This window comes from Bufo bufo, chromosome 1 (genome assembly GCF_905171765.1).
Source record: "Bufo bufo chromosome 1, aBufBuf1.1, whole genome shotgun sequence".
In the NCBI taxonomy this organism is placed as follows: domain Eukaryota; kingdom Metazoa; phylum Chordata; class Amphibia; order Anura; family Bufonidae; genus Bufo; species Bufo bufo.
The window spans coordinates 784309059-784335948 of NC_053389.1; the positions used below are offsets into that span (position 1 = coordinate 784309059).

Here is a 26890-nt window from a genome sequence, read left to right on the forward strand (position 1 = left end):
TACCGACCAGGTGGTAACTGTACCCACACTCCCTTGTCTCCCTATTTTAGAAAAGAGACGTGAGCGGGGGAAAAATTGCAAGTTTTGTGCGCCGATACTTGCGACATCCTTAGGCCTCATGCACACGACCGTTTTTCCGGGTCCGCATCCGAGCCGCAGTTTTTGTGGCTCGGGTGCAGACCCATTCACTTCAATGGGGCCGCAAAAGATGCGGACAGCACTCCGTGTGCTGTCCGCATCCGTTGCACCGTTCCGTGGCCCCGCCAAAAAAATATAGCATGTCCTATTCTTGTGCGTTTTGCGGACAGGAATAGGCATGTCTAGAATGGGCCGCCCGTTCCGTTCCGCAAACTGCGGAAGGCACACGGGCGGCTTCCGTTTTTTGCGGACCGCAAAAAGCGCACGGTCGTGTGCATGAGGCCTTAAGCCACTTTTGACCTGATAAATGACCTCTAGTTCTTCTAATTAGAATTAGGTGTTTGTAGCACATGGTAACATTTCATGCAGGGCTCTCAAGCAGGTCCTAGTGCTGTGCTCTGAGACCTCTATCAGAACAGTCAGGTGGCTCCCTGCAGGAAGGCTGATCTGTATAGAAGTTTCTGTAGTGTAGTGGTTATCACGTTCGCCTCACACGCGAAAGGTCCCCGGTTCGAAACCGGGCAGAAACACTTTTTTTCTTTTGTGAAACTTTTTCAACTTTAGTATGTTATAGCTTTTGTGAGCATTGAGAATCATGAACTGACTGTGTATTGTAGACTGGGCACTTAGAAAAAAAAAAGTTTTCTCATTCTAGGTAGTGTGTTATTATACATAGTCATAGAGCTGGCAATGACCTCTAGTGAAAGGAGACCAAGTGGACATCCACATTTAAATATATGGGTGAAGGAGGCAGCAGCACCCCATGTTACTCGCTGGGGAGGTATTTGTGGGTCAGTCTGTCCAAGAACAGTGGAATGGATGTAGGTTGTTCATATACAGATACATGTGCAGCTCCTTTCAGCTTCCCTGGTGGTCTAGTGGTTAGGATTCGGCGCTCTCACCGCCGCGGCCCGGGTTCGATTCCCGGTCAGGGAAAGAATGTTTTTTGTTTTTGTTTTTTCTTTAACTTTTTTTTTTTTTCTTCTTATGATTGATATGCATTACTATTAGGAGTATGCATTGTTTGCTACACTGATGCAAAAGAGCTCTGTGTAAAAGACATTAATTAGGGCCAAGTAAGTTACAACAAGACAACTCCTTGTTAACTGGAAGCCACCCCACCAAGGTTTAAATCTATTTCTGAGCCAGAAGATTGGGGATACACGTCTTATTTGGTGGGGGTCAGACTGCCTGGACTCCCATAATTATCGATCCTGTGTCCCCCACCCCCACCCCCACATATTTCCCAACTTTTGATAAACCCATGGAGGGACACCATCAGTGGGGCTCATAGCTTACGCCTCTAACCCCACCCAGTGCCTACCGATACACGCCCGACCCTGCATAGTCCCCTTTGTGCCCCCAGAAAGGACACAATGTGGGCATTACTACTAAAAGAGGGGCACAATGTGGGTATTACTACTGAAAGGGGGGGGGGGGGGTAATGTGGGCATTACTACTAAAAGAGGGGCACAATGTGGGTATTACTACTGAAAGGGGGGGATAATGTGGGCATTACTACTAAAAGAGGGGCACAATGTGGGTATTACTACTGAAAGGGGGGGCATAATGTGGGCATTACTACTAAAAGAGGGGCACAATGTGGGTATTACTACTGAAAGGGGGGGGGGATAATGTGGGCATTACTACTAAAAGAGGGGCACAATTTGGGTATTACTACTGAAAGGGGGGGCATAATGTGGGCATTACTACTAAAAGAGGGGCACAATGTGGGTATTACTACTGAAAGGGGGGGCATAATGTGGGGATAACTACCGTGTGGTGGCACAAGGTGGGCATAACTACTTTGAGGGGGCACTAAGGGGACTGGGCAGGATTGGACTTGTATAGATATGCATTCCGTGGCTTAGTACTATAAAATTTGCCACCCTTCTACATTCTTACCAACATTTCAGTTGGTACAATAGGGGCATGTAAGCCCTGCCCCTGGGAAAGCCCCAGTCCCACCTGGGTACACCCACTTATAGGCATGGGTTTGCGTTAGCCCCACCCATTCTCGACCCAGGACAGTGCAAATTTGTTGGGACTGCCTCTGAAAATCAGGGACAGTCCTGACAAATTCATGACAGTTGGCAACTAAAAATTATGCCCCCTTTTTAGCACCAATGCCAACATTGTGCCCCCCCCCCCAAAAAAAAAAGACGAAAGGCCGCCGGACTGAAAGTCCTGCATGTCCGACTTTTTAGTCCGGCGGCCTCTCACCGCGAACTGCCGTTCTGCGCCGGAACTCTGCCCCCCTCCCCATTATAGTCAATGGGGACGGAGCGGCGGCACGGCGAAATAGCGGCAGGACGGATCCAACCGGGTAAACAGCCTGTCGGATCCGTCCACAGCAGCATCGTGAGATATCTGTGACCGCACCATGCCTGCTGGGGAGTGCCAGGAGCTGAATGGTGAAGTAGGGATTGCGCGCTCTCTGCTCTCTGCAACTGTGTCTCTGCATCCTAAGAACACAGAGACAGTTGAGAACAAGACATACCTCCGCCCTCCCGGGACCGCAAGACAGCCATTGACATCTAGGACTGCCCTGCCAGATCCAAGACGGTTGGGAGGTATGAGAATACCCCCGAGATGTGCCCAGGGGTGCACCTGGCCTTTCTGCTGCCTGAGACAAAAACTAAAACGCCCCCCCGCCCATGCCAATTTCTTAATCTAACCCCTTTGCCACAATGAAAGTGCTTATAACCCACGTCCCTTCCGCTGCCCCCCTCTTGCCCCTACCTGGTGCTGCCTGAGGCGATCGCCTCACCTGGCCTCATTGGTGGTGCACCCCTGGATGTGCCCATCATACAATAATGATGCATTCTCATTGCCTCTGGCACAGTATGATGTCCCCTTTGTGCCTCTCCATACAGCATGATGAACACAGTCATCTCTGTGCCCCACACACCATAGAATGACCTCCAAGTGGCCCCTGACAGTATTAGGTTCCAATAAGTGCCCCCCATATAGTATGTTTCCTTAAAGAGGTTGTCTCGTCTAAGACATTGTTAGCATATCACTAGGATATGCCATCAATGTCAGAAAGGTGCAGATTTCAGAGGTGGGACCCTATTTCCAGAACGGGCCCCTGAAAGTGAAATAGGGCACAAGGTGCAAGCATATCGCGCTCACCCTTTATTTACATGGGAGTTCTGAAAATGAGCAAGCGAGCATCGGCTTTAACATTTTTGTCTACAAAACGGAAGTGGAGAAGAAAGTTAAACCAGTTGATGAACAGGGACCAGCAGGCTTGACGTGGGTTGTGTCGCTGTGCAGATTGATGATATATTAAATTTCGTGGATGACTTGTGTAACGCCCCCGAGTGGCGTTACCACTCTTACTCCCCGCTTCTATCTATTCCTAGGGAAGGCTGTGTCCAAGCCAGCAAAGCCTCTTCAGCTCTGCTGGATCCAGAGGCCAAAGCCTGAAGCCTCAAAAAGCCAGGAAGAAAATTCTATAGACCAGACTACCGAAAGTTAAGGAAAAGATTCCTATTAATCCTGTTAGCACAGCAGAGCCAGAGAGCAACAGATGTAGCAGAGCCGAGTGAGTTAGCCTGCCAGAATTTATGCCAAAGCCTGCTGGAAACTTTGGAGAAGCGTTTAATGAAAAGTAAAGCTGTTATCAACTTCATCACAAGGTCTGGACTCAATTTATTTCATCATCCCCTTCATCCACTATCTCTTTTGCTGCATCGGAGCCAACGCCTGGGGTTGCAGCAGATCCAGGTAGGAGCACCGTGACACGCGCACATCACGATTAAGGGAATTTGGGCCACCCTACACCACTCTGGCATACCTACACCATATCACTAGAAGGGGGCCTGTGCCCTTGTTGCTTCACGGCAACACAAGTAACTTTTTCCCTCTTAAAAGGGACCCCTAGCGGCGGCGATGCTGCATTTACTCCCTCAAAAAGATAATGCGACTCCTCCAAGGCCATCTGGATGGCCAAAAGTTCTCTATCACTAATAGAGTAATTACTTTCTGAAGCAGAAAAGGCCTCGGAGAAGAGCCTGCATGTCACCATCCTGCCTGAAGGAGCCTTTTGTGACGGAACTGCTCCAGCACCTATAGATGATGCATCTACTTCCAAAAGGAATTGCTTGGCAGGATCAGGATGTTGAAGAACTAGAGCAGGAAAAAAAAGGCATGTTTCAGGGAGGCAGAATCAGCCTCGGGGTCCATTTTTTTTGGCATCTACACCCTTATGGGTCAAGGCAGAGATGTGTGCAGTCAAAGACGAAAAAGTTCAGGGGTAGCAGTGAAATAGGGGTAAAGCAGGGGTCAGCAACGTTTGGCATTCCAGCTGTTGGGAAAGGTGGCAAACCTAGTTGTATCCATGTCTTTGGGACACTCCCTACACTCCCTGCCCTACCGTCTCTCGCCTTTTCACTAGATGTGCATCTCCGTCCCTGCACTCTTCCACAAGAGCCAGGGCTAGGTAAAAGAGGCCGACCTAGTAAATGCAGCAAGTACGCAGGGGGAGAATCAGGAGGAGAATGGGAGTGGTAGTTGTGGCACTGATATGAGTAGTGGTGTTTCACAGTGGCTCACTCCAACGCTTGCAGGGAGTGGAGGGTGCACCCTAAACATTCTGGGGCTCCTGCCTGGTGTTAGGTGGGCATACCTCCCAACCGTCTCCAGCTTCGCCATTTGCCAACTGCTGCTTCCCACAGAGTTGCCAACCAGAATCTTTCTTTTTTCTGGACAACTTATCCCAAAATCACAGACATCCAACATTTGTACAGACAAGTTAGAAAACCATAATGAATGATAAAGATTATAAGTAATCCATGTCTACAGCTCAATATACTGATAAGGAACTAAATACCAGCAATGACTGTGAGCTGTAAAATGATAATTACCACCAAATTATCAAGTACCACCAACCTCAGGCACATCTGGGCATAGCTACTGTGAAGGGAGCATATCTGGGCATAACTACTGTGTGGGGGCACATATCTGGGCATAACTACTGTGTGGGGGCACATATCTGGGCATAACTACTGCGTGGGTGCACATATCTGGGCATAACTACAGTAAGGGGGAACATATCTGGGCATAACCACTGTGAGGGGCACATATCTGGGCATAGCTACTGTGGGGGCGCATATTTGGGCATAACCACTGTGAGTTGGCACATATCTCGGCATAACTACAGTGAAGGGGCACATATCTGGGCATAACTGTGAGGAAAACATATCTGGGCATAACTACTGTGAGGGGGCACATATCTGGGCATAACTACTGTGAGGGGGCACATATCTGGGCATAACTACTGTGGGGGCACATATCTGGGCATAACTACTGTGAGGGGGCACATATCTGGGCATAACAACTGTGAGGGGGCACATCTAGGTATATCAACTGTGAAGGGGGCATATCTGGGCATAACAACTGTTAAGAGGGCACAGTGGGGGCATAACTACTTTGAAGGGGGCACAATTAGGACATAACTACTGTGTGCTGGCACAAAGGTGGATTTATTACAATGTGGGGGCATTAAGGGGACTGGGTGTGTATAGTTATGTTTTGGGCGGAGTTAGAGGCGTGGGTTAGTGTGTAAAAAACCGCCAGGTGCATGCCACACATATTGTTCCTCTTTGTGTTTTTCAAAATTTGGGAGGTATGGGTGGGGTGTCCTTGATGTTAGGTTAATGGGTGCAAGGCAGGAGAGCAGATATAGGGGCCCGCAGATGATGGATGGTGCAGTCAATAACCAGGCCCGTTTGGTTGCAATAAATGAAGTCTCTCTTTATTGACTAGATAATGGGAATAGTAGTTCACACAGCAGCCATCGACACAGTTCTGGAGTATGTTACAGAGTATGCTTCTTGCAATAGTTAAGTATAAGCAGTAGCAATGATGGTAGTAGTAGTCCTCCCTGAGTCTCACTCTAAACACACTTTGCAACCTTCCCAAATAACCACAGGTATGCATTTCGGTTCTCACAAACTCTTTCTGCAATTCCAAGGCTGCGGGGGCCAGTCTGTCTCAAAGTCTGGCGGGTGTAGGAGGCAATTAACCCTTTCCACAAGCAGTAAAGTCTTATTGCTACATGCGGTATATAACTTTCAGAATCCAGCACGGCCTTGATGGTTCTAGATGTCCTCTGATTGTCTGTTCTGTTCCAGTCCGGGACAGTCTCTCAGTTCAGTTGTTCTCCGGCAGCTTTTCAGTCTCAGGAATGGTGTTTCCTGGATGAGGCTTCTCTTTGGGCCTACTTGGCAGGAGCTCACACATGTATGTCTCGCTTCTAGCTCTGCTTAGCTAAGACTCTGTCTAACGAGGGGGCGGAACCAGCCCAGAGCCAGCGTAAAAAAAAAGAAACTTGAAACTTTCCCCCCCAAAAAGTTGCATTCAAAATGTTACAGACACACGGATCACGACTTTTTAAAGCCACTTTTATGGCACAAGGGAGATGATAAATTGCTCTCATAGTGCACAAAGAGACAAGTGGTTTTAGCATTAAAGGAGTTCTGCAGTTTGTTTAAACAGATGATCTATCCTCTGGATAGATCATCAGCATCTGATCGGCGGGGGTCCGACCCCCGGGACCCCCGCCGATCAGCTGTTTGAGAAGGCAGCGGCGCTCCAGCAGCGCCGCGGCCTTCTCACTGTTTACCGCTGGCCCAGTGACGTCACGACTAGTATCAACTGGCCTGAGCGCGGTTAAGCTCTGTTCACTTGAATGGAGCTTAACCGTGCTCAGGCCAGTTGATACTAGTCGTGACGTCACTGGGCCAGCGGTAAACAGTGAGAAGGCCGCGGCGCTGCTGCCTTCTCAAACAGCTGATCAGCGGGGGTCCCGGGGGGTCCCAGAGGATAGATCATTTGTTTAAACAAATTGCAGAAACCCTTTAAATCACAACATTTAACTCTGCAACTTTTAGCAGGGATCCGCTGGGTCACTTCAAAAACATCACTGGAGTACAGCAAGGAAGTGGGAACGCTGTATGTTTTTGTTTAGTTTTTTTTAAATGGTACTTTGCAATTTATGAGGGCACTAGGTGTGTGTGTGTGTTTTTTTATTTTTATTGAGGGGGTTCAGTATCAAAGGCATGTTGGGACTTTAAAGATGGCGTCCGCTCAGAAGCTAACATGGTTCCATAGACTACAATGGTAGATCACTGCAGTCTATGGGAGAAGCGATGAGACAATAACATGTTAAAGTCTCCTAGGGGGACTAAAAAAAGCGTGAAAAATAGAAAAAGGAATAAAAATATCTAGAAATTCTAATCCGTCCCCATTTTATACATAAATAAGCAAAAAAAAAATAGCAAACATCCTTAGTATCGCCATTTCCTGACATGCCTGTGCTATTAGAATATACAAGTATTTATCCTATATGGTGAACGGAGTAATGGAAAATAAAAAAATCTAAGTGAACAATTTGGTGTTTTTTATTTTGTTTCACAATGATATTAATTAAAAATGAGCCCTGACACAGCGAGGCTGAAATAAATATAAAAAAAAAAGATTATTGAAGGAAGAATAGAACAATGCAAGGAACAGCAGAGGTTCAATGTGTTCAGTACCTTACACACAACTAGCACTGATCCATCGTCTGCCCGGCTAGCTCAGTCGGTAGAGCATGAGACTCTTAATCTCAGGGTCGTGGGTTCGAGCCCTACGTTGGGCGAACTTTTTTTTTACCTCATGATAATTTTTTTTTTCTAAATTTCCACTGTAACTTAGATTTTTTTTTTCTCCCCGCTTTTCTTCCATTATTTTATTTTTCTGTTACACTGAATAGATTTTTATTGACAGTGCATTGTATTAAATACAATTATATTCAAATCTAATATCATTCTATATATCTACTGGTCTATCTATCTATATTTGAAGAATGATGGTAATACCTCACTAGTATAATATACACTCACTACAATACTGATTAATAATAATAATATAAAAAAAAAAAAACTCTCGTCCCTGGGTGGGCTTGAACCACCAACCTTTCGGTTAACAGCCGAACGCGCTAACCGATTGCGCCACAGAGACGGCTGATGACTTGGCTCTCCCTGCACTGTGGTGAGTAAGAGCCTGCACTCCCGGGAGCTTCCACAGGGCACAGTCAGCACAGACGACTCCCTGCGGCCGCCCACCTGATGGTTTCCCTGAAGCAGAAGGTAGGCGCTCAGCAACATCTACAGAAAGTCACCCCACTGAACTCCCTCACCCTGTGGTGCAAGTCTATGATCCTTCTCTGTACAGTTCAGCGACCAGCAGCATGGGGGAGTGAGAGGAGGCAAGCAGGACCCTGGGGCATACCATTGTAAGCTGCAGGGGTGTAGCTGGGCTGGATATATTAGAAACAGTCTGGTAGCGCAGGGTGAGCGGCTGGCAACGAACTGGTCTGATCCCTGAGTAATGAGCCCTTGGTCTGACTGTGTGATGATGCTGATCTACTGCTAGAAGGGGAGGTGTGATAGCAGGCAGCAGAGTGGCGCAGCGGAAGCGTGCTGGGCCCATAACCCAGAGGTCGATGGATCGAAACCATCCTCTGCTAGATGTGACTTTTTTTTTTTTTTACTTTACATATAATAAATGCATTTTTATACTTGACATTATATATATAGTGTGTACATGTATAGTATATAGGGAGTGTGTGTATATATATATCGATTTTGACAGAGTGTGTGTATATATATATTGTATATATAAAAAGTGTGCATATATTTTGACTGTATACATAGAGTATATATATAATTTATTTTTAACTGCATTATGCATTTGGACAGTTTGCAAAATAACAATCTTGGATATTTTGTGCCTATGGTTAAGGGCTCATTCACAAGACCATATATTTGAGTCCGCATCCGTTCCGTAAAATCATTCACTTCAATGGGGCTGCAAAAGATGTGGACAGCGCACCATATGCGGTCTGCATCCGTAGTTACTAGTGTTCGGCCGAATACCGCGTGTGCTCGAGCGCCATGCTCGAGTCTCCTCCCCGCACGTTTGTTTGCTGCTACGCAGAAAATAAACGTGCAGGTAAGTACTGCCTTCACTGTAATACCGTAGCCACATGTTGGTTACTGGCATTACAGTGATTGGCTGGCCGGAATACGTAATTGGGTGCTATATAGCACCCGATTACACGTGTTCGGCTCAGTATTAGTCAGGGAGAGCTGGAGAGCAGAAGGGAGAGATAGTGTAGGGATTGAAATAGCAATATTTTAGTTTTTATACTTTTTATAGCCCCAAAAGTCCTTTTAAGGACTATTGTGTGTGGCAGCAATATATATTTTGAACGCAACCTGCGCTAAATAGCTTGCAATTTTTGGCCGCTGCAGACAGCGACATTATCTGCGCTACATCTCCTGTCTAACGCGTGCGCAGCCTAAAAATATCTGTGACATCCAATGTACTTTTTCTGTAGATAGACAGTTACATGACCTGTTCTACATCTCCTGTATAACGTTTGCGCATCCGAAATATCAGTGACATTCATTGATTGTAATTTTTATTAGGCGGTGGTGACAGTGACATTACTTGAGCTATACCTCCTGTTTAACGTGTGCGCATCCTAAAAATATCTGTGACATTCTGTGTACTTTATTTGCGCATACACTTACAAAACCTGCGCTACAGTACGTGTGACATACTTGCAAGCATATATACCATCTAATATGCACAAGGCGAGCAGTAAGGGACGGGGAAGTGGCCGTGCTGATGATGGTACACGCAGAGGCCGTGGCCCTGGGTGCGGTGAAACTGTGCCTGCTGCCAGAGCACAAGAAACACACTGATCCATGATACCTACTGTAGCTTCATGTCCCAGTTTGCAGGGCGGCGCAGGACACCACTCTCGAAGTCAGACCAGTGCGACCAGGTGGTGGGTTGGATTGCAGCAGATAATGCTTCTAGTCAGTTAAGCACCACCCTGTCTTCCACAAAGTCCAGTCTCAGTAGCCAAGAGTCTGGTTAACAGAATCCTCACCCTGATACTCCTTCCACCCACCATGGAGAGTCTTGGCAAACAAGTGATCCCACACTCGGATATTCTGAGGAGCTGTTTTTAACGCCATTCCTTAATTTGGGCCTCTCACCAAGCCCGCTTGAAGAGGGACATGAAGAGATCTTGTGCCCTGATTCCCAAACTCTGGAGCATCCACAGTCAGAAGAAGATGACGGTGGGGATTGGCAATTAGTGTTTCACGAGGTGGATGATGATGATGAGACAAAGTTGCCAATAAGTCAACCGCAATTAGTGTCTCAAGAGGTTCATGATGAGACACCTTTGTCAATAACTGAGGTTGTTGTTAAGTCAACAAGTCAGGAGGATGACCTCAGTGAGGAAGTGGAAGAGGAGGTGCTGGACGATGAAGTCACTGACCCAACCTGGGAAGGTGGCAAGCCGAGCGAGGACAGCAGTACAGAGGGGGAGGGATCCGCAGCACCGCAACAGGCTGGAAGAGGCAGTGGGATGGCAAAAGGGAGAAGGCAACACCAAACAACTGTTCCCTGCCCACAACTGTTCCCTGGAGCACCCCCTTGCTGCAATCTCCCTTGCCAAGGGGTAGGTGTTCCGCAGTCTGGCACTTTTTGGAGGAAAGTGCGGACGATAAAAGAATTGTCATTTGCAACTTGTGCCTTATCAAAATAAGCAGGGACGTGAACACTAGCAACCTCACCACAACCAGCATGATCCGCCACATAGCTTCAAAGCACCCTAATAGGTGGGCCGAATGCCTGGGTCCACAACCAGTGTCTGCGGGTCACACAACTGCCTCCTCTTCCCCTGTATTACGTGCTGGCCAATCCCCTGTCCAAGATGCAGGCCCGGATGCCTCCCGCCCTGCACCTGGACCTTCACAAGCACCATCAGCTAGCACATCCACTTCTGTGTCCCAGCGCAGCGTACAGATGTCTATACCCCAGGCCTTTGAACGAAACCGCAAATACCCAGTTACCCCCCTAGATACCATAGCACTAAATGCGCACCTTTCCAAATTGCTGACACTGAGGGTTTCCGCAGCCTAAGGCCTTATTCACACGTCCGTTGTTTCTTTCCTGATCTGTTCCGTTTTTTTGCTGAACAGATCTGGACCAGATCTGGACCCATTCATTTTCAATGGGTCCTGAAAAAAAACGGACAGCTCAATGTCTGATTTTTTTTCAGGACCCATTGAAAATGAATGGGTCCAGATCTGGTCCAGATCTGTTCAGCAAAAAACGGAACAGATCAGGAAAGAAACAACGGACGTGTGAATTGACCCTAATGGCGGAGGCTGTCCGCGGTGCTCTGTCCCCAGCCACCAATATTTTTCACGGTGTGCAGTCCCAGCCTTACACCAGCATGTGTCCTGTAAAATTGGGAAGGTCCACTTAACAACTGACACATGGACAAGTGCTTTTGGCCAGGGACGCTACATTTCCCTGACAGCACACTGGGTGAACGTTGTAGAGGCCGGGAGCGAGTCGTATCCTGGGATGGTACAGGTGCTAACGACGCCAAAGATTGCGGGCCCTACTTCCATCAGGATTTCCACCACCACCTACGTTAGTGGCTGCAACCTCCCCTTCTCCTCCTCCGCCTCCTCCTCCAATTCCACCTCTGAATTATCATCTTGCAGCACCAGTCAGACATCAGTCAGTAGCTGGAAGCAGTGTAGCACTGCAGTGGGGAAGCGTCAACAGGCCGTGCTTAAACTGATCTGCTTAGGTGACAAACAGCACACCGCCGCAGAGCTGTGGCAGGGGATAAGGGACCAGACTGAGCTGTGGCTCTCACCACTCAACCTAGAACCAGGCATGGTTGTGTCTGATAATGGCCGTAACTTGGTAGCGGCTTTGGAGCTTGGCAAGCTCACACACATACCATGCCTAGCCGACGTGTCCAACCTAGTGGTTCAGCGATTTCTCAAAACCTACCCTAATTTGCCTGAGCTACTGGTGAAGGTGCGAAGCATGTGTTCCCATTTCCGCAAGTCATCGACAGCTTCCACCGGTCTGGCAACGCTGCAGCAGCGCTTGCAATTGCCAGCTCACCGACTTTTGTGCGACGTGAGCACGCGCTGGAACTCCACTTTCCACATGTTGGCCAGGCTTTGTGAGCAGCAGAGGGCAGTTGTGGAATACCAGCTACAACATGGTCGTCGCCTTTCCAGTCAACTGCCACTCTTCACAAGCGATGAGTGGGCATGGATGTCTGACCTCTGTGAGGTTTTACGCAACTTTGAGAAATCAACACAGATGGTGAGCGGCGATAATGCTATTAGCAGCATAACCATCCCACTTCTGCGTCTACTCAAACACTCGCTGCTCACAACTAAGGTGGACACTTTGCATGTAGAAGAGGTGGAAATGGGGGAAGACAGTACACAGGGTGATCGCCAGACCACCCTCAGTTCGTCTTCTCAGCGCAAATTGGATGATGATGAGAAGGAGGAGCAGGAGACGGTTCTTCCACTACAGAGGGTAGTACCCTTGGAAGTTTTATTCTATCTGTTCAGAGTGGATGGGTGGAAGAGGATGAGGAGACTGAGACTAATCCTCCTGATGAGGACAGCAAAGTATTTTCTGTTGGGACTCTGGCACACATGGCTGACTTTATGTTCGGCTGCCTTTCCCGTGACCCTCGCGTTGTACGCATTTTGGCCAACACCGATTACTGCTTCTTCACCCTTCTCGACACCCGCTCTGAAGAGAACTTCTCATCTTTCATTCCTGTGGTGGAAGGGACAAGCAAAATGGTGCAATACCAGAAGGTCCAAAAAATTTCCAGCTGACAACGCTGGCTGCAGAGTACGTACTTCCTTGGCCAATCGAGAAGGGGAAGACGAGGGGAACACACAGCAATTCCAACAGAGGCAGGGCAACACTCTCCAAGGCCTGGGACAGTTTTATGACACCCCGCCAGCACCCTCACCCTGATGCGCAGCCTAGTTTCACAAGGGGAGAAACATTTCGGAAGATGGTGGAGTACGTAGCGGACCGTGTCAGTGTCCTCAGTGATCCCTGTGTGATCCCTTACAACTATTGGGTGTCCAAGCTGGACATGTGGCACAAACTGGCGCTCTATGCCTTGGAGGTGCTGGCCTGCCCTGCCGCCAGCATTTTGTCAGAGCGGGTATTTAGTGCTGCTGGGGGCATAATAACTGATAAGCGCATCCGCCTGTCAACTGAAAATGCTGACCTGTTGACTTTTATAAAATGAACTTTGGTGCTCGACCAACACTAGTAGTTACGTTCCACGGCCCCGCAAAAAAGAAACAGCATGTCCTATTCTTGTCCGCGATTGCATACAAGATAAGGCATTACTATCACAGGGCTAGTCACTCTGTAAAATGCACATCGCACACGGCCGGTATACATGTTTTGAAGATTCGCAATTTGCAGACTGCAAAACACTATGGCGGTCTGAATGAGCCCTTACAAGGGTATTTTCTAGTAATTTAGTTACTATGGCTCCCCCCCATAAAGATTTGTTGTTTCTAGGCGGCAGATCCCTGTGGACACAGGGCGACGTGCTGTTCGGAAACAATTATTTTGGTTGATGCATCTCCAATGCTTTCACTTGAATGAGCTTGTCCATCGGGTGATCGACGGCACCTTTATTCAGGCCAATTGTCAGCAACGTATGTTTGTCCCCAATTACCTGCCCATGCAAAAAGGGTCTTAAAAGGGTTTTCTAGGCTTCTGATATTGATGACCTGTCCTCAGGCTTGGTTATAAAAGTGGTCATCAGTGGGGGTCCGACACCCGAGAGCGAGACCCCCGCCTATCAGCTGTTTGAGAAGGCACCGGCTCTTGCAGTAATGCAGCTGCCTTCTCACAGCTCACCAAGCACAGCGCCGTACATTGTATAGTGGCTGTGCTTGGTATTGCAACTCATCCCCATCCACTTCAATGAGGCTGAGCTGTGCCTAGGTCAACGTCACAAGGCCTAGGGGAAGCTGCGAGAAGGCAGTGGCACTACTGTGAGCACCAATGCCTTCTCAAACAGCTGATCGGTGGGGGTCCCGGGTGTCAGACACCCTCTGATCAGATACTGATGACCTATCCAGAGGGCACTGCACAGGGGTTGGGGTTTTAACTTAAAAACTCAATGAAAATCATCAGTTTTTTCACAGCTGCTAAAAATAGATGCAAGACGGCCAGAAAATAGGTGCCCTATCGATTGAAACATGGCTGTGAAAAATGTATAGCATGTCCGTTTTTAATGGCGGCGGTTTTATTTCACATCTCGTGGGGGCTTTTTATAGGGAGTCTGACTACTTGCTGTTACTAATTAACTTTTTATCTTCTGTCCGATAGGAGTTGACAGAACATAACCCTTCTATGCTGCTTGAAAGACAACCGGGAAAAGGGAAAGGTCTTGGAGATCAGTCACGTTCCAGATGATGATGGGATTTTAGAGAAGAGGGACATAGCTGAGGGTTGTCTTTATGCCTTGATGGTTTCTGATGAGGTGTAAGATCAGCATACTTTACATTTTTTTCCTTTTACTACATAGATGGTGTAATGTTTTTTTTTTTTTTTTGCAGTATGAGTTGTATTATTTAAAATCACCATTTTGAAGTATTTTTATCTTGGGGCTTGTTCACATCTGCGTTGAAGGCTCCGTTTACGACCTCTGTTGCAGATTCTGTCAAAAAGACCAGAATAAAAAGATTTTGCACGCAGTACTTTTTTTGTTAGGTAAAAATCAGGATCCTGAAGAAACTCCATTGTAGTCAGTAGAGTCTGTTCAGTTCCGTTCCGTGCTGAATCTGGCACTTCCATGTTTTTTCTGCTGATCTAGCAGAGTCGTATTACGGAAGTATGCAGCGGTGGTTTCACTTCAGCACCCTGAAGCAGAAGGTAGGCGCTCAGCAACATCTTCAGAAAGTCACCACACTGAACTCCCTCACCTTGTGCAACTCTACGATCCTTCTCTATACAGTTACCAGAGGAGGCAAGCCGGACCCTGGGTCATACCATTGTAAGCTGCAGGGGTGTAGCTGGGCTAGCTATATTAGAAACAGTCTGGTAGCGCAGGGTGAGCGGCTGGCAACGAACTGGTCTGATCCCTGAGTAATGAGCCCTTGGTCTGACTGTGTGATGATGCTGATCTACTGCTAGAAGGGGAGGTGTGATAGCAGGCAGCAGAGTGGCGCAGCGGAAGCGTGCTGGGCCCATAACCCAGAGGTCGATGGATCGAAACCATCCTCTGCTAGCTGGGACTTTTTATTTTTTTATTTTACATATAATACATTTATTTTTATACTTTACATATTATATATATAGAGTGTGTACATGTATAGTATATAGGGAGTGTGTGTACAGTATATTGTAAGAAGGTACCTGGAATCATTGTGGATGGAAGGTATGTGTCACCAAGGTTCCTGACCTCGGTGAAGTAAGAGCCGGTATTTTAGGGTACTTTCGCACTCGCGTTTGCTGCGGATCCGTCATGGATCTGCACAAAGGCATCCGTTCAGATAATACAACCGTCTGCATCTGTTCAGAACGGATCCGTTTGTATTATCTTTAACATTGCCAAAACGGATCCGTCTTGAACGCCATTGAAAGTCAATGGGGGACCGATCCGTTTTCTATTGTGCCAGTGAAAACTGATCCGTCCCCATTGACTTACATTGATCCGTTTGGCTCAGTTTTGTCAGACGGACACCAAAACGCTTCAAGCAGTGTTTTGGTGTCCGCCTCCAAAGCGGAATGGAGGCGGAACGGAGCCAAACTGATGCATTATGAGCAGATCCTTATCCATTCAGAAGCATTAAGGGCAAAACTGATCCGTTTTGGCCCGCTTGTGAGATCCCTGAACGGATCTCACAAACGGAAACCAAAACGCCAGTGTGAAAGTAGCCTTATGTGTCAGCAGCAGCTATTGCTAATTGACACTGTGAGATTTAGTATGGCTGTCATAGCTGATCCGGGACGGATCTTACTGGGAGTAGTCAAAGTGCTGGGTGGGTGACTACTCCCCATGTTTCAGGCCGGGTTTTGCCAGGCATAAAAACCAGCCAGTGGATTTCAGGAGTCTGTATGCTGTGAACTGAGGGCTGTGCTAGGATTTGAAGTTGGAACCGGGCTGAAGTACTCAGGCCCCGCTAAAGGTGAACAGGCCTAACAGGGTGTGAATTAACACCCAGGAGAAAAGGTGACTTTTATTGTTTATGGACTTTCCTTGTGTGTGAACAAACACCAAGCCACCTGCGTTTTGTGATACACCTTATCTGCATTTTGTTATACACCAATATGTGAATAAACACCGCTGTTTGATTCAAGAACTGTGTACTCTGCCTCTATACTGCATCCGCTAGTCCTAACTACCAGAGAGAATCCCCACAATAAATATATATATATATATTAAAAAAATAAGAAAAAGCGACACTCGCCAAATCTTCACAAAGCGTAGCTTTATTATCGTTGAAACACGTCAGGTGCGGGTCACAAAATGCAGCAAAGTCAGGCAACAGCCGTTTCGCGCTAAGATAGTGCTTTGTCAAGCCACTTGAAGGAGCCCAGCACTGCCCCGCATCCTCCGAATCTCCTCCTTGCTCCCCGACGTCACAAAGCCAGAGCGCCGTAATCTGGCAATGCACAGTGTCGGCATAGTGTTCCTTCCCTGTGCTGGCATCAGCCTCACAGGACTAACTGCGCATGCGCTAGCTCGCGCTTTGTGAGATTACTGGGCTCTAGCTTTGTGGCGTCGGGGAGCAAGGAGGAGATTCGGAGGATGCGGGGTGGTACTGGGCTCCTTCAGGCTGGACTCATCTCAAGGACAGGACTCATCTAAGGTTAATTCGCATATGGATCAAATCGTTTTTTTTGACACCATAAAAGCACACAGAGCTATGGGGACTGGATGTTGCAGATGTGCTAGCGGCCATCTAGCAGCCCATGTCCTCACCTCTATACACAAAATCCCGGTGACAGGTTCCCTTTAAAATGTATAAGCCGAAGACAGTTATTCACGAAGTCGCATGAGACTTCGTGGAATAACTTTGGTAGTTGATTTTAGGGCTCATTCACACATAAGTATATTTTTTTCTGCACCCGATCCGCATTTTGTGCCAGTCAGATGTGGATCCATTCACCTCAATAGGGCCGCAGAAGATGCGGACAGCACGACGTATGCGGTCCACATCTATATGTCCATTCTGTTGCATCGGCAAACAAATGGGGAGCAGTGAATGCAGCGCTCCTCCAGTGCTGGCTCTGTACACACTGCCTCCTGGCTTCCTCAGTCTCTCGCTGTGCTGAGTCCTGCGCACAGCAATGAGGACGTTGGCGCGCTTTGTGACCTCGCGTTGTGCGGCGTCGGGTCACAACACAGCGTGGCAGGAAGAGTGCTGTGGCCCGGGTGATGCAGAAAGCACCCGGATCATCCAAGTGATTTCAGCATCCGTATGTCTGTTTCCACACAAAATAGATGGACCACCGAAGTCACTGTGTCCGCTAAAATAATTAGGCAGATGGCACACGGACAGCATCCGGATTTGGCGGATCGCTATTTTGCAAACGTACTTTTTTGGATGTTTTTTTCTGCATTTACTGTGCAGTATAAATTCCATGTGCTCTTTATTCTGCCGGTCGTAGTGTTTTCTAACAGCCCCGACGACTGGATTAGTCGATTCTGTGGAATCTTTTCGCTCCTCTCTATTTGCATGAATACAAAATATATTGTTTCTTTTTGTTTTATCAATGTTATGTTATTTTTTATGATAAACAGTGATTATTCTTTATTTTATTGGTCTGCTATACTTTTTTTTTTATAACTTTGTGAAAACCTTTTTAAACTTTATTTTTAAGGAGAAAATGCGTTCCAAATCTTCTGTACTCCAATGTATTAGTGCTTTGTCAAGATAACATCAGTCGGCGCCTCTTAAAGGGAATGTGTCATTTTTTAAATCATGTTTTTTAAACACATTTATTTTTGTCATTTTCCAGGTCACTATATCTATATATAAAAAAAATGGCTGCTGCGGAGGTTCTTATATAGTAAGGGGGAGGGAACTTTTCTATTGGTTGCTAGGGCTGTTGCTAAGCTGTGACAAAGACATTGCAGCCTTCTCATTGGCCCACAAGCAGGAAGCAGGGAGGGATCATGGGTTCAGAGGAAAAAAAATCTAGAATATTCGCGAATATGAATATATGTCACTATATTCTACATCTTCGTGAACTCTTGAAGTGATTAAAATTCGCGATTCGAATATTCGCGATCAACACTAATCATCAGAAAGAAAAAAACTGCAGAACCCCCTTAAGACTTCTTGTCTTTCGAGAGCAGCTACATCGGCCATAGACACCATGTGACTTCTATGGGAGAGTTTTCTGGGCATGCTCTGTGACCTGTGCAGAGGTCAGGAGGGAGCAGATAAGCCGTGAGATCACCTATTGTGAATGGTGGATCCTGTGTTATCTATGTATAGGTGATATCTGTCATTGTAATCCTGCCTGTGATGATAATAGCTACTGAAAAGTTACCGGTACAGTAAAACAGGAAATCATTACCTATTATTAGACCTAGTGGTTATTTTTAATCATTGTGACATAAAAAATAAAAAAAAAACATCATTTATACAACGGGTCATTTTCTGATGACACATTCACATTAAATAAGTTAAAGGATTCTGTCACCCAGATTTCGCCTATAGATCGATTTATAGGGTCTGCTAGCTGTCTGCACGCTTTGCTTGACCCGGAAAGGAAGAGCAGAGTGGCGTGAAATCCCTGCATGCAGCGGAGCCGGAGCTCTTCCTTTCCTGGTCAAGCAAAGTGCGCAGACAGCGGGCGCATGCGCTGTCTGTTCCCAGAGGCTGATGCCAGAACAGGGACGGAAGACCGTGCAGGTGCTTACGTGCGGTGTACAGGTGCATGGAGATTCCTCTGAGTGACATTAGGGGAGCAAGGACCAGGGACTTTGGGATTGAGGGCGCTGCGGGCTCTTTCGGATAGGCGCATCTGGGCTCTTTTCAGAGGTCATTTACATATTTATAAAAATCGATTTTCTGCATAAACTACATCATTCATAAATATGACAAAGGTATATTGCGGACATGCTATAAGACTGTGATGGCTAACCTCCGGAACTCCAGCTGTGTGCCGGAGGTTAGCCATCACTGCTATAGGAGATCTGGCAGACCCTATAAACGGCTCTATAACATAATCTGATGACAGAATTCCTTTAAATAAATATGGAGATGCAAATCTGCTGTGACTGCAATGTCAAAAAACCACAATAGAAGCAGCAGCAGCGCCTTAATGACATATAAATTGACAGTATATACAGTATACACAGGAAACAGACTGAGCGGCTGCTGGGCCGCTTCTGAGAGAGCGATCTTGACTAGTCACAGGAGTGAGGGTTACATGAAAGTAGGGGGTTTGTAAGGAAGTTGCTGAGAGGGCCCTGTTCAAAAACATTTTTGTGGGGCCCAGTCATTTCTAGTTATGCCACTGGTGTGATATTCTCCCTCCTTATCTGTTCTGAGAGCTCTGGAGGTGAAAGAAAACATAGTGAGAAGTAAGGAAATGGACGTCACAGCAGTACAGTGCTGGAAGATTTCAGAGAAGGAATGAGCCCCCTGCTTCTGAGTGAAATGCATCTAGCTGTGCAGCTGAAACAGGAAATAATATGGCTGAAAGAGACATTAGGGAAGCCCACAAAATACATATTCCTTTATAGTTATGATTGTACAAAGAAACCATTGTACAAATCTTTTTTTGAAAACTTAGATTAGACGTTCAGTATATCATTTGGCCGACAGTTACCTCTCTCCCAACTCCCTCCTGACTCCCCTGTCCACATACTCATTTGGCTTGGCTAAAAGTCAATGTATATTCAGTAGGGAGAGAGAAGAAAGCTGCGTCCAGACTCCTCTTTTGTAATATATTTATTTTACCATTGTCTCTATGTAACATTCTGGTCACATGACTGACTATGAAACTTTTTCTAATTTCCTGTGATGTTATGTCTATGGGCGCGTCATTACTTACCCATTAAATCTGCCACCACTCCAGCAATCCTGCCGAAGTGGTCCTGGCAGTGATGGCATCATGTATGTCATTGATATGAACTCTTCACCATATCACTGTGTGCACACTTGCAGATCCTGCTTTGCAAAATACGACAGGATAGGCATTTTGTTGCATCTCCTGGCAATTAGGAGCCAGTTGCCTTGTTAGCGCAGTAGGTAGCGCGTCAGTCTCATAATCTGAAGGTTGTGAGTTCGATCCTCACACAGGGCAAGAGCTTTTTTTTTTTTTTCTCCCCCTCCCCCCTTATGTCCAGTAGAACTAGAAAAGGGATCAGCAACCTTCGGCACTCCCACTGTAGTGAAACTATGTCTCCCAGCATGCACACTTGCTTGGCTATTCTCTAAACTGTATGGAGCATATTGCGAAAGGGCTGCTGACCACTGGACTAGAATTTAAAGAGGACCTTTCACCACTCCTGACATGCCTGTTTTAATAGCCACATGCATCCCCCATGTAATAACAATTCTGCAGCATCTATTCTTATGGCTCTATGTTGTGTCGTTCCTTTATTATTTCTACTAGAACTTATGAATTCATTGCTAGCAGTCTGCAGTAAGGGTACAGAGGGGTGGTAACAAGTTGGGGGTGTGTACCTGTAAATGGTGTATCTGAAAATGGCAGCTCTGATTGGATTGAGTGTGTCTGTGCAGGTACACCCCCCCAACCGGTTACCACCCCTCTGTTGTTCAAATTCTTTTATTAGAAGAGCCAATATAGTAGCAGTACAATGAAAACAGCCTGATTACAAATCGAGGCTGTGTACAGTAGTTGTATACTTTCAGACAATCACATTAAATGTACGCAGATATATTGTAGAAAAATGGATACCAGAATATAACTCGGGAACCCAGCTTCATTGTAAAGGTATCACTAAATCCCAGTTACGGGAGAATATATAGATAGAAAGCTCTAACTTATACTACACAACAAATGATACATACAAGGACAAAGACACAGACAGACAGGAAGGAAAAAAAGGGGGGGGGAAGGGAATCCCTGATAAAACCAGTAGAGGTTTTAAAGAACAGTGCGGAGCAAGTCCTAAGTTTCACGGACCGTAAGTGGAGTACTCTCTAGTATAGGCGCTGCTAATGGTGCAGGTAAAGAAAAGAATTCTGCATGGATGGTGTATTCTCTCTAGGGACTGGCGACATCTCTATTTACGCCACGTGTTTAAAATCAGGAGAACCCTTGAACAGGATCCAAGGTGTCCAAATTTTTTAAAACTTAGTGGAGCTACCCATGTCCTCCGCCAGAGCTCCTCCATTCTGAAGATTTTTTCAAAGTGATAAGCCAGTCCCTAGGGAGAGGGGGGAGAGTGGATTTCCAGAATCTAGGGATAACCAGGGCTGCTGCTTGAACAAAGAAACTCAGAGCCTTTTTTTCAATGTGGAGATTGAGCCAGGAAACATGGAAAGCAAAGCGCCCTCAGGGGTCCGTCTGGAGGAGCTACCGCTAACCATTGTCATACAGATCATTAATAGCTTCCCAAAAAGGAGTGATTTTGCTGCAGACCACCAAATATGGGACATGTTGCCCTCCTCGCGACCACATCTCCAGCAAGAGCTAGGGCAGGACGGAAAGAAAGAATGCAGAAGGACCGGGGTCCTATACCACCTGGACATAATCTTAAAATTCTTCTCCTGGAGTCCACAGCTTATAGAAGACTTATGAGATAACCATGCCCCTTTAGATGTCCCCCGCGGGAAAGAGGAGAGTGGCTGAAGGGAGCCCCTCGCAAGGACCATAGATACAGTAGGATTATCTGTGAGGGCCAAACCCAGAAATGATGTACGACCCATTCCCAAAGGAAAGTCAGGATTATTAAGAAGGGGGGTCATAGGGCTGGGAGACTGAGTGAGACCTAATGGTAGTGCTATTCTATCCCAGATTTTCAAGATGCCCGAGGTCAATAGGGGGAGCCGCGAGGGTCTCTTGGATTTAGAGATCCAGAGTATATTTTGGGTTGGGTACCCCACCACAAGTTTCTCAAACTGGACCCATCTTTTAGATTGCCCATTGTGGAACCCATTCCCAATATGTATGAAAGGATTGATGCTTTATGGTAGTTAGATAAATCCGGGACCCCCAGCGCCTCCCTTGGCCTACTACGTACTAAAAATCTCATCCCCAGTCTGGGGGAGGATCCTAGCCCCAGATAAATTTAAGGAACATAGACCTCAGAGTCCATAAAGAAAGTTGTTCGGGAGGGGTATGGGGATGGTGCGAAAAAGGTATAAGATACGAGGGAGAATATTCATTTTAAGTGTGTGAATCCTACCGAACCAAGACAGTGGCAGCCCCCTCCAGGCCCTCAGATCCTTCTGAACATCCTCTATAAGAGGGGTGAAGTTCAGGAAGAAGAGACTAGCTAGGTCAGAGGGGATGGCCGTGCCTAAATAAGCTATGTGGCCTTGAGCCCAACGGAAGGGAAAAGAGGACTGTAAACTGTTGGCCAAGCTCTGGGGCAAAGTAACATTAAGGACCTCAGATTTGTGGAGGTTCACTTTAAAGTTGCTGAGGTCACCAAAGGACGAGAATTCCTTCAGAATGTTAGGGAAGCTGACCAGCGGATCAGTGCAATATATAAGGAGGTCATCTGCATAGATGGCTATCTTTGACTCCAATTCACCCATACTTAGGCCCTTGATGGATTCATTGGCCCTTAGAGCTCTGGCTAGAAATTCCATAACCATAATGTATAACAAAGGGAAAAGTGGACACCCTTGTCTGGTGCCATTATGGATACGGAATGGGGTTGATAAAGATCCGTTGACTCGGACCTGGACGCTAGGGTCACGGTATAATGCCAAAATTCTATCTATCATGCCAGGGCCGAAACCAAACGCTTTTAGGGATTCAGACAGAAAAGACCAATCCACTCGATCGAACGCCTTTTCTGCGTCGATCGACAAAAGACACAGAGGAGATCCCCCTTTGCTAGCATGGTCAATAATGGCCATGGTACGGATGGTATTGTCACGCGTTTCCCTCCCTGGGACAAAGCCCGCTTGATCTACATGGATCAAAGATGGTATAAACGGTTTCATTCAATCAGCTAAAATTTTTGCATAGATCTTCACGTCTACATTGATCAGAGAAATAGGACGATAGTTGCTACATGCTAGCGGGTCTTTCCCCGGTTTCGGAATAACACAGATGTGGGCCATCAAAGCCTGGGGAGGGAAAGATGAACCATCCGACAAGGAATTGCACATTCTAGCGAAGGGGGATGAAATCTCGTCCAGAAAGCTTTTGTAAAAGCGAGGCGTGAAGCTGTCTGGTCCTGGGCTTTTACCGACTGTCAAACCCTTAATTGTTTTATGCACCTCCGATTCCGTTATCTCACCTTCTAATTCTTCCCTCTGTTCAGCGGATAGTTTAGGGCCAAGCAAGCCGGACATATAGTCCCTGATCTTTTTAGTTTTAGTTTCAATGGGTAAGTCCGTGAACTTCCCTCTAATGTTATATAATTCCTCATAATAGGAGTGAAATTCTTGTAGAATGTCCCCTGTCGCATTAATTCGCCCTCCTATCCTACGATTTAGGGAGGGGATATATGAGCGTTCGATTTGGGCCGCAACATTCTCGCTAGCAGTCTGCAACTTTTATCACCATGACCATAGAAGAGTTTCTGTAGCCTGTCCCTAGCGCCCAGGTACATTTGGTCAATTATTTTCCTGAGAGCTGTGCGAGTCTCACAGTGCTCCTGGAAAGCCTCATTTGAGAGTGACCCCTTATGTTTCTGCTCCAGCTCCGCTAGTTTCACCAATAACGATTTAACCTCCCCAGCCCTAATTCTCTTAAGTCTGGAAGCGTGTAGGATGAATCTGCCTCTAACCACACACTTCAGGGCTTCTCCCATTTAATAGTCGTGGCTGGAAGGGTCAGATTCATGGTTTTAAGGCAAAGTCAGTAAAGGGCAGAACGTATGTCAGCAGCACAGACAGGATCTCTGAGTATATTGTCATTGAGTGTTTCCAGGAACCGAAGACCTGGAGAGGTCACCAATGTCAGGGCCACACCATGTCAAGGAGTGGTCAGAAAATAACGCAGGTTCAATCCCTGCGGCAGGGCAGGAATCAAGGTAAGGAGTGGGAGATAAAATATATAGTCCAGGCGGTGATATGTGTTGTGAGATGCTGAAAAAAACGTGTAATCTTTTGTGGTAGGGAATAAAAAGCACCATGCATCTATGAGTTTAAGGGATCTAAGATGTCTCTTGAAGCCACGGGCCACCCCAGGGGAGATAGAGGACCTACCAGAGGAGGCATCCAGGGACACATCTAAGGGAAAGTTAATATCTCCTCCTAGGACGATAGGCAGCCCATCCGCAAAGTCAATCAAGGTGGAAAACATCTTGGAGGCAAAACGAGAGTGCCCTGCATTAGGAAAGTAAACCTTAGCAATTATTAGGAGTCTAGACGATAGGGAAACCTTAATGAAGAGGAAACGACCAGAAACATCAGAGACTGTGTCTAAAATTTCACAGGGTACTGATTTATGGACGCCAATGGACACACCCCGAGATTTGGACTCTGAGTGAGTACAGTGCGACCAGGTCGTGTAATATCTACTTTTGCAGGAGGGCACATGTCCAGTCTTAAAGTGAGTCTCCTGCAAAAGAGCTATCGAGACCTTTTGCTTATGCATACTATACAAGATTTGATTGCGCTTAGCGGGTTCATTAAATCCGTTCACATTATAGGAACTGAACTTAACAGACGCCATCTAGGGAGGTAGGATTGAGGAATCTAAGTACATCCATATCAGGGAAGGAAGGGGAAGGAGAGAACAGCAGGGGAGAGAGGACAAGACAGGGTAAACAAGACAAAGACTCACAATTAGTACACAAGGCAAAAACTGGTGGCACTCAGCCTGAGGATTCAGCATCTCAGGGAGGTCTCCGCCACACAGACTAGACAGGTAGGACCGGTGGAAGCTCAGGACTAGCAAGCATCCTCCCACCATTCAAAATGAAGGTATAACAGGTATAAGCTATTTAGTAAACATGTTACTGCCCATGCACTAGCCCATAAATGGGAGCCAGGACACAGCCAGACTTAACAAAACTGCAGGTAACACTCACAAGGGAGTGTAAATAAGGGCTGAAAACAGACAGATTAGACTAACTGAAACAATGTGCAGAAAAACTAAATACGAGGACCCTGAGGAGTATAGAACGGGTGCAAAGGATTACTTATCAAGTGGGCAAATGATAGTCCAACATAAGAAAAACGCGGGTATCACGGCGTGTTCTTTGACTTCGCTGACCGCGGAGATACTTGTGTCCACGAGCTCTGTCTGGCAGCTGTGCAGGGGATGGCAACACTGGCCAGTCTGGGAGGGAAATCTTGGGCAACGAGAAAGTCTCAAGGAACTTAGGGAGATCCTCCAGGTCTCGGAACGTCGCCATCTTGCCGTCTTTCCTGGCATGTAGCTGAAAACGGAAAGCCCCCAGCGATATATGATGTCCTTCTCTCTCAGCAGGGTAAGAATAGGGCGAACCGCTCTTCGTAATGCAGTGTCCTCCTAGTATAAGTCAGGCAGGATCAGAATTTGGGGCCCCTTGGTAGGACAAGTCCTCGGACTGCCGCGCGGGCCCTCATATTGTCCTCCTTGATTCTGAAAAAATGCACTCGGCATACAATGTCCCGCGGTCTGTTGGGGGGTCTGCTGATTTAGGCCCTAGGGCCCTATGGACCCGGTCCAGCTCATATGGGTGAATCATTAGAGCCCTATAGTAAGAGCTGAATAACGCCTGGACAGAGGCTTCTAAGGTCAGCCGGCATAACGGTTCTGGCAGCCCCCTTAATCCGGAGGTTATTTCTCTGGTGACGATTATCAATGTCGTCAATATGGGATAAGATCTGGGAGATCTGGTGAATGAGCAGAAAGCACCTGCTGTTGGTCTGCAAGGTGCTCAAAGACGGCCTCCTGTGATTTCTCAGAAGCCTCCACCCGGTGACCCAAGTGAAACAATCTCCCCCTTCAGTACCTCCATCTCTGATCTGTAGGTCTGCTCGAGGCGGGAGTCCTCCTTTGTAGGTAAGGCTCTCAGTTGTGCTTGTAGGTCCCATCCGATATCGTGAGGTGCACGAGGAGTGGACTCCTGGAGATAGTATCTGAGGGCGATCTGGAAGCGGCGTGGGGAGGTGCCGGCGGCCATCTTGAGGGCTCCCTGCTGTCCCCGGCTGGGAACCGAAGAATTTCTGAAATGCCGGCTCCGTCACCCTGCTGATCGGTTGTCCGCAGCGTTCTAGGCTGTTTTCCTGCCCATGTCAGTCAGGTGAAAGCAGATTTTATAGCATGGAAATAGCTGAATAAGCTGGAATGGCAGGAGAGCTGCAGCGACACACGTCTCACTCAGCCATGAGCAAGCCATGCCCCCGTTACCACCCCTCTGTACCATTACTGCAGACTGCTAGCAATTCATTCATAACTTCTAGTAGAAATAATAAAGGAATGGCACAACATAGAGTCATAAGAATAGATGCTCCAGAATAGTTATTACACGGGGAATGCATGAAGCGATTGAAACAAGCATATCAGGAGTGGGGAGAGGTCCTCTTTAAGAAAGGAAAATCACTCGACCATTAAATTTTTTTACAAAAAGATCTCCTGCCAGAAACCCTCTCCCAATGGCTCTTTACTTAGGCCTCTTTCACACTTGCGTTGTCCGGATCCGGCGTGTACTCCACTTGCCGGAATTACACGCCGGATCCGGAAAAACGCAAGTGTACTGAAAAGC

The 26890-nt window shown here is 47.0% G+C and overlaps 1 protein-coding gene and 5 non-coding genes across 6 annotated transcripts in view; 5 read left to right on the forward strand and 1 right to left on the reverse strand.

Moving 5' to 3' along the window:
* The first annotated feature begins 595 nt into the window (after positions 1-595).
* On the forward strand, positions 596-668 carry TRNAV-CAC. Its single transcript has one exon. It is a non-coding gene; the product is annotated as a tRNA-Val (tRNA).
* A 334-nt stretch (positions 669-1002) lies between these two features.
* Positions 1003-1074, forward strand: TRNAE-CUC. The gene has a single exon. It is a non-coding gene; the product is annotated as a tRNA-Glu (tRNA).
* Positions 1075-7713: 6639 nt separating this feature from the next.
* Positions 7714-7786, forward strand: TRNAK-CUU. The gene has a single exon. It is a non-coding gene; the product is annotated as a tRNA-Lys (tRNA).
* Positions 7787-8074: 288 nt separating this feature from the next.
* Positions 8075-8148, reverse strand: TRNAN-GUU. Its single transcript has one exon. It is a non-coding gene; the product is annotated as a tRNA-Asn (tRNA).
* Positions 8149-14533: 6385 nt separating this feature from the next.
* Positions 14534-26890, forward strand: part of LOC120986364 (CD209 antigen-like protein C) — a 52511-nt gene continuing 40154 nt past the window's right edge. Inside the window, exon 1 of the mRNA XM_040414894.1 lies at positions 14534-14565. Coding sequence (XP_040270828.1) covers positions 14549-14565 — 17 coding nt within the window. The 5' untranslated portion in view covers positions 14534-14548. The remainder of the gene's footprint in view (positions 14566-26890) is intronic.
* On the forward strand, positions 20277-20349 carry TRNAM-CAU. Its single transcript has one exon. It is a non-coding gene; the product is annotated as a tRNA-Met (tRNA).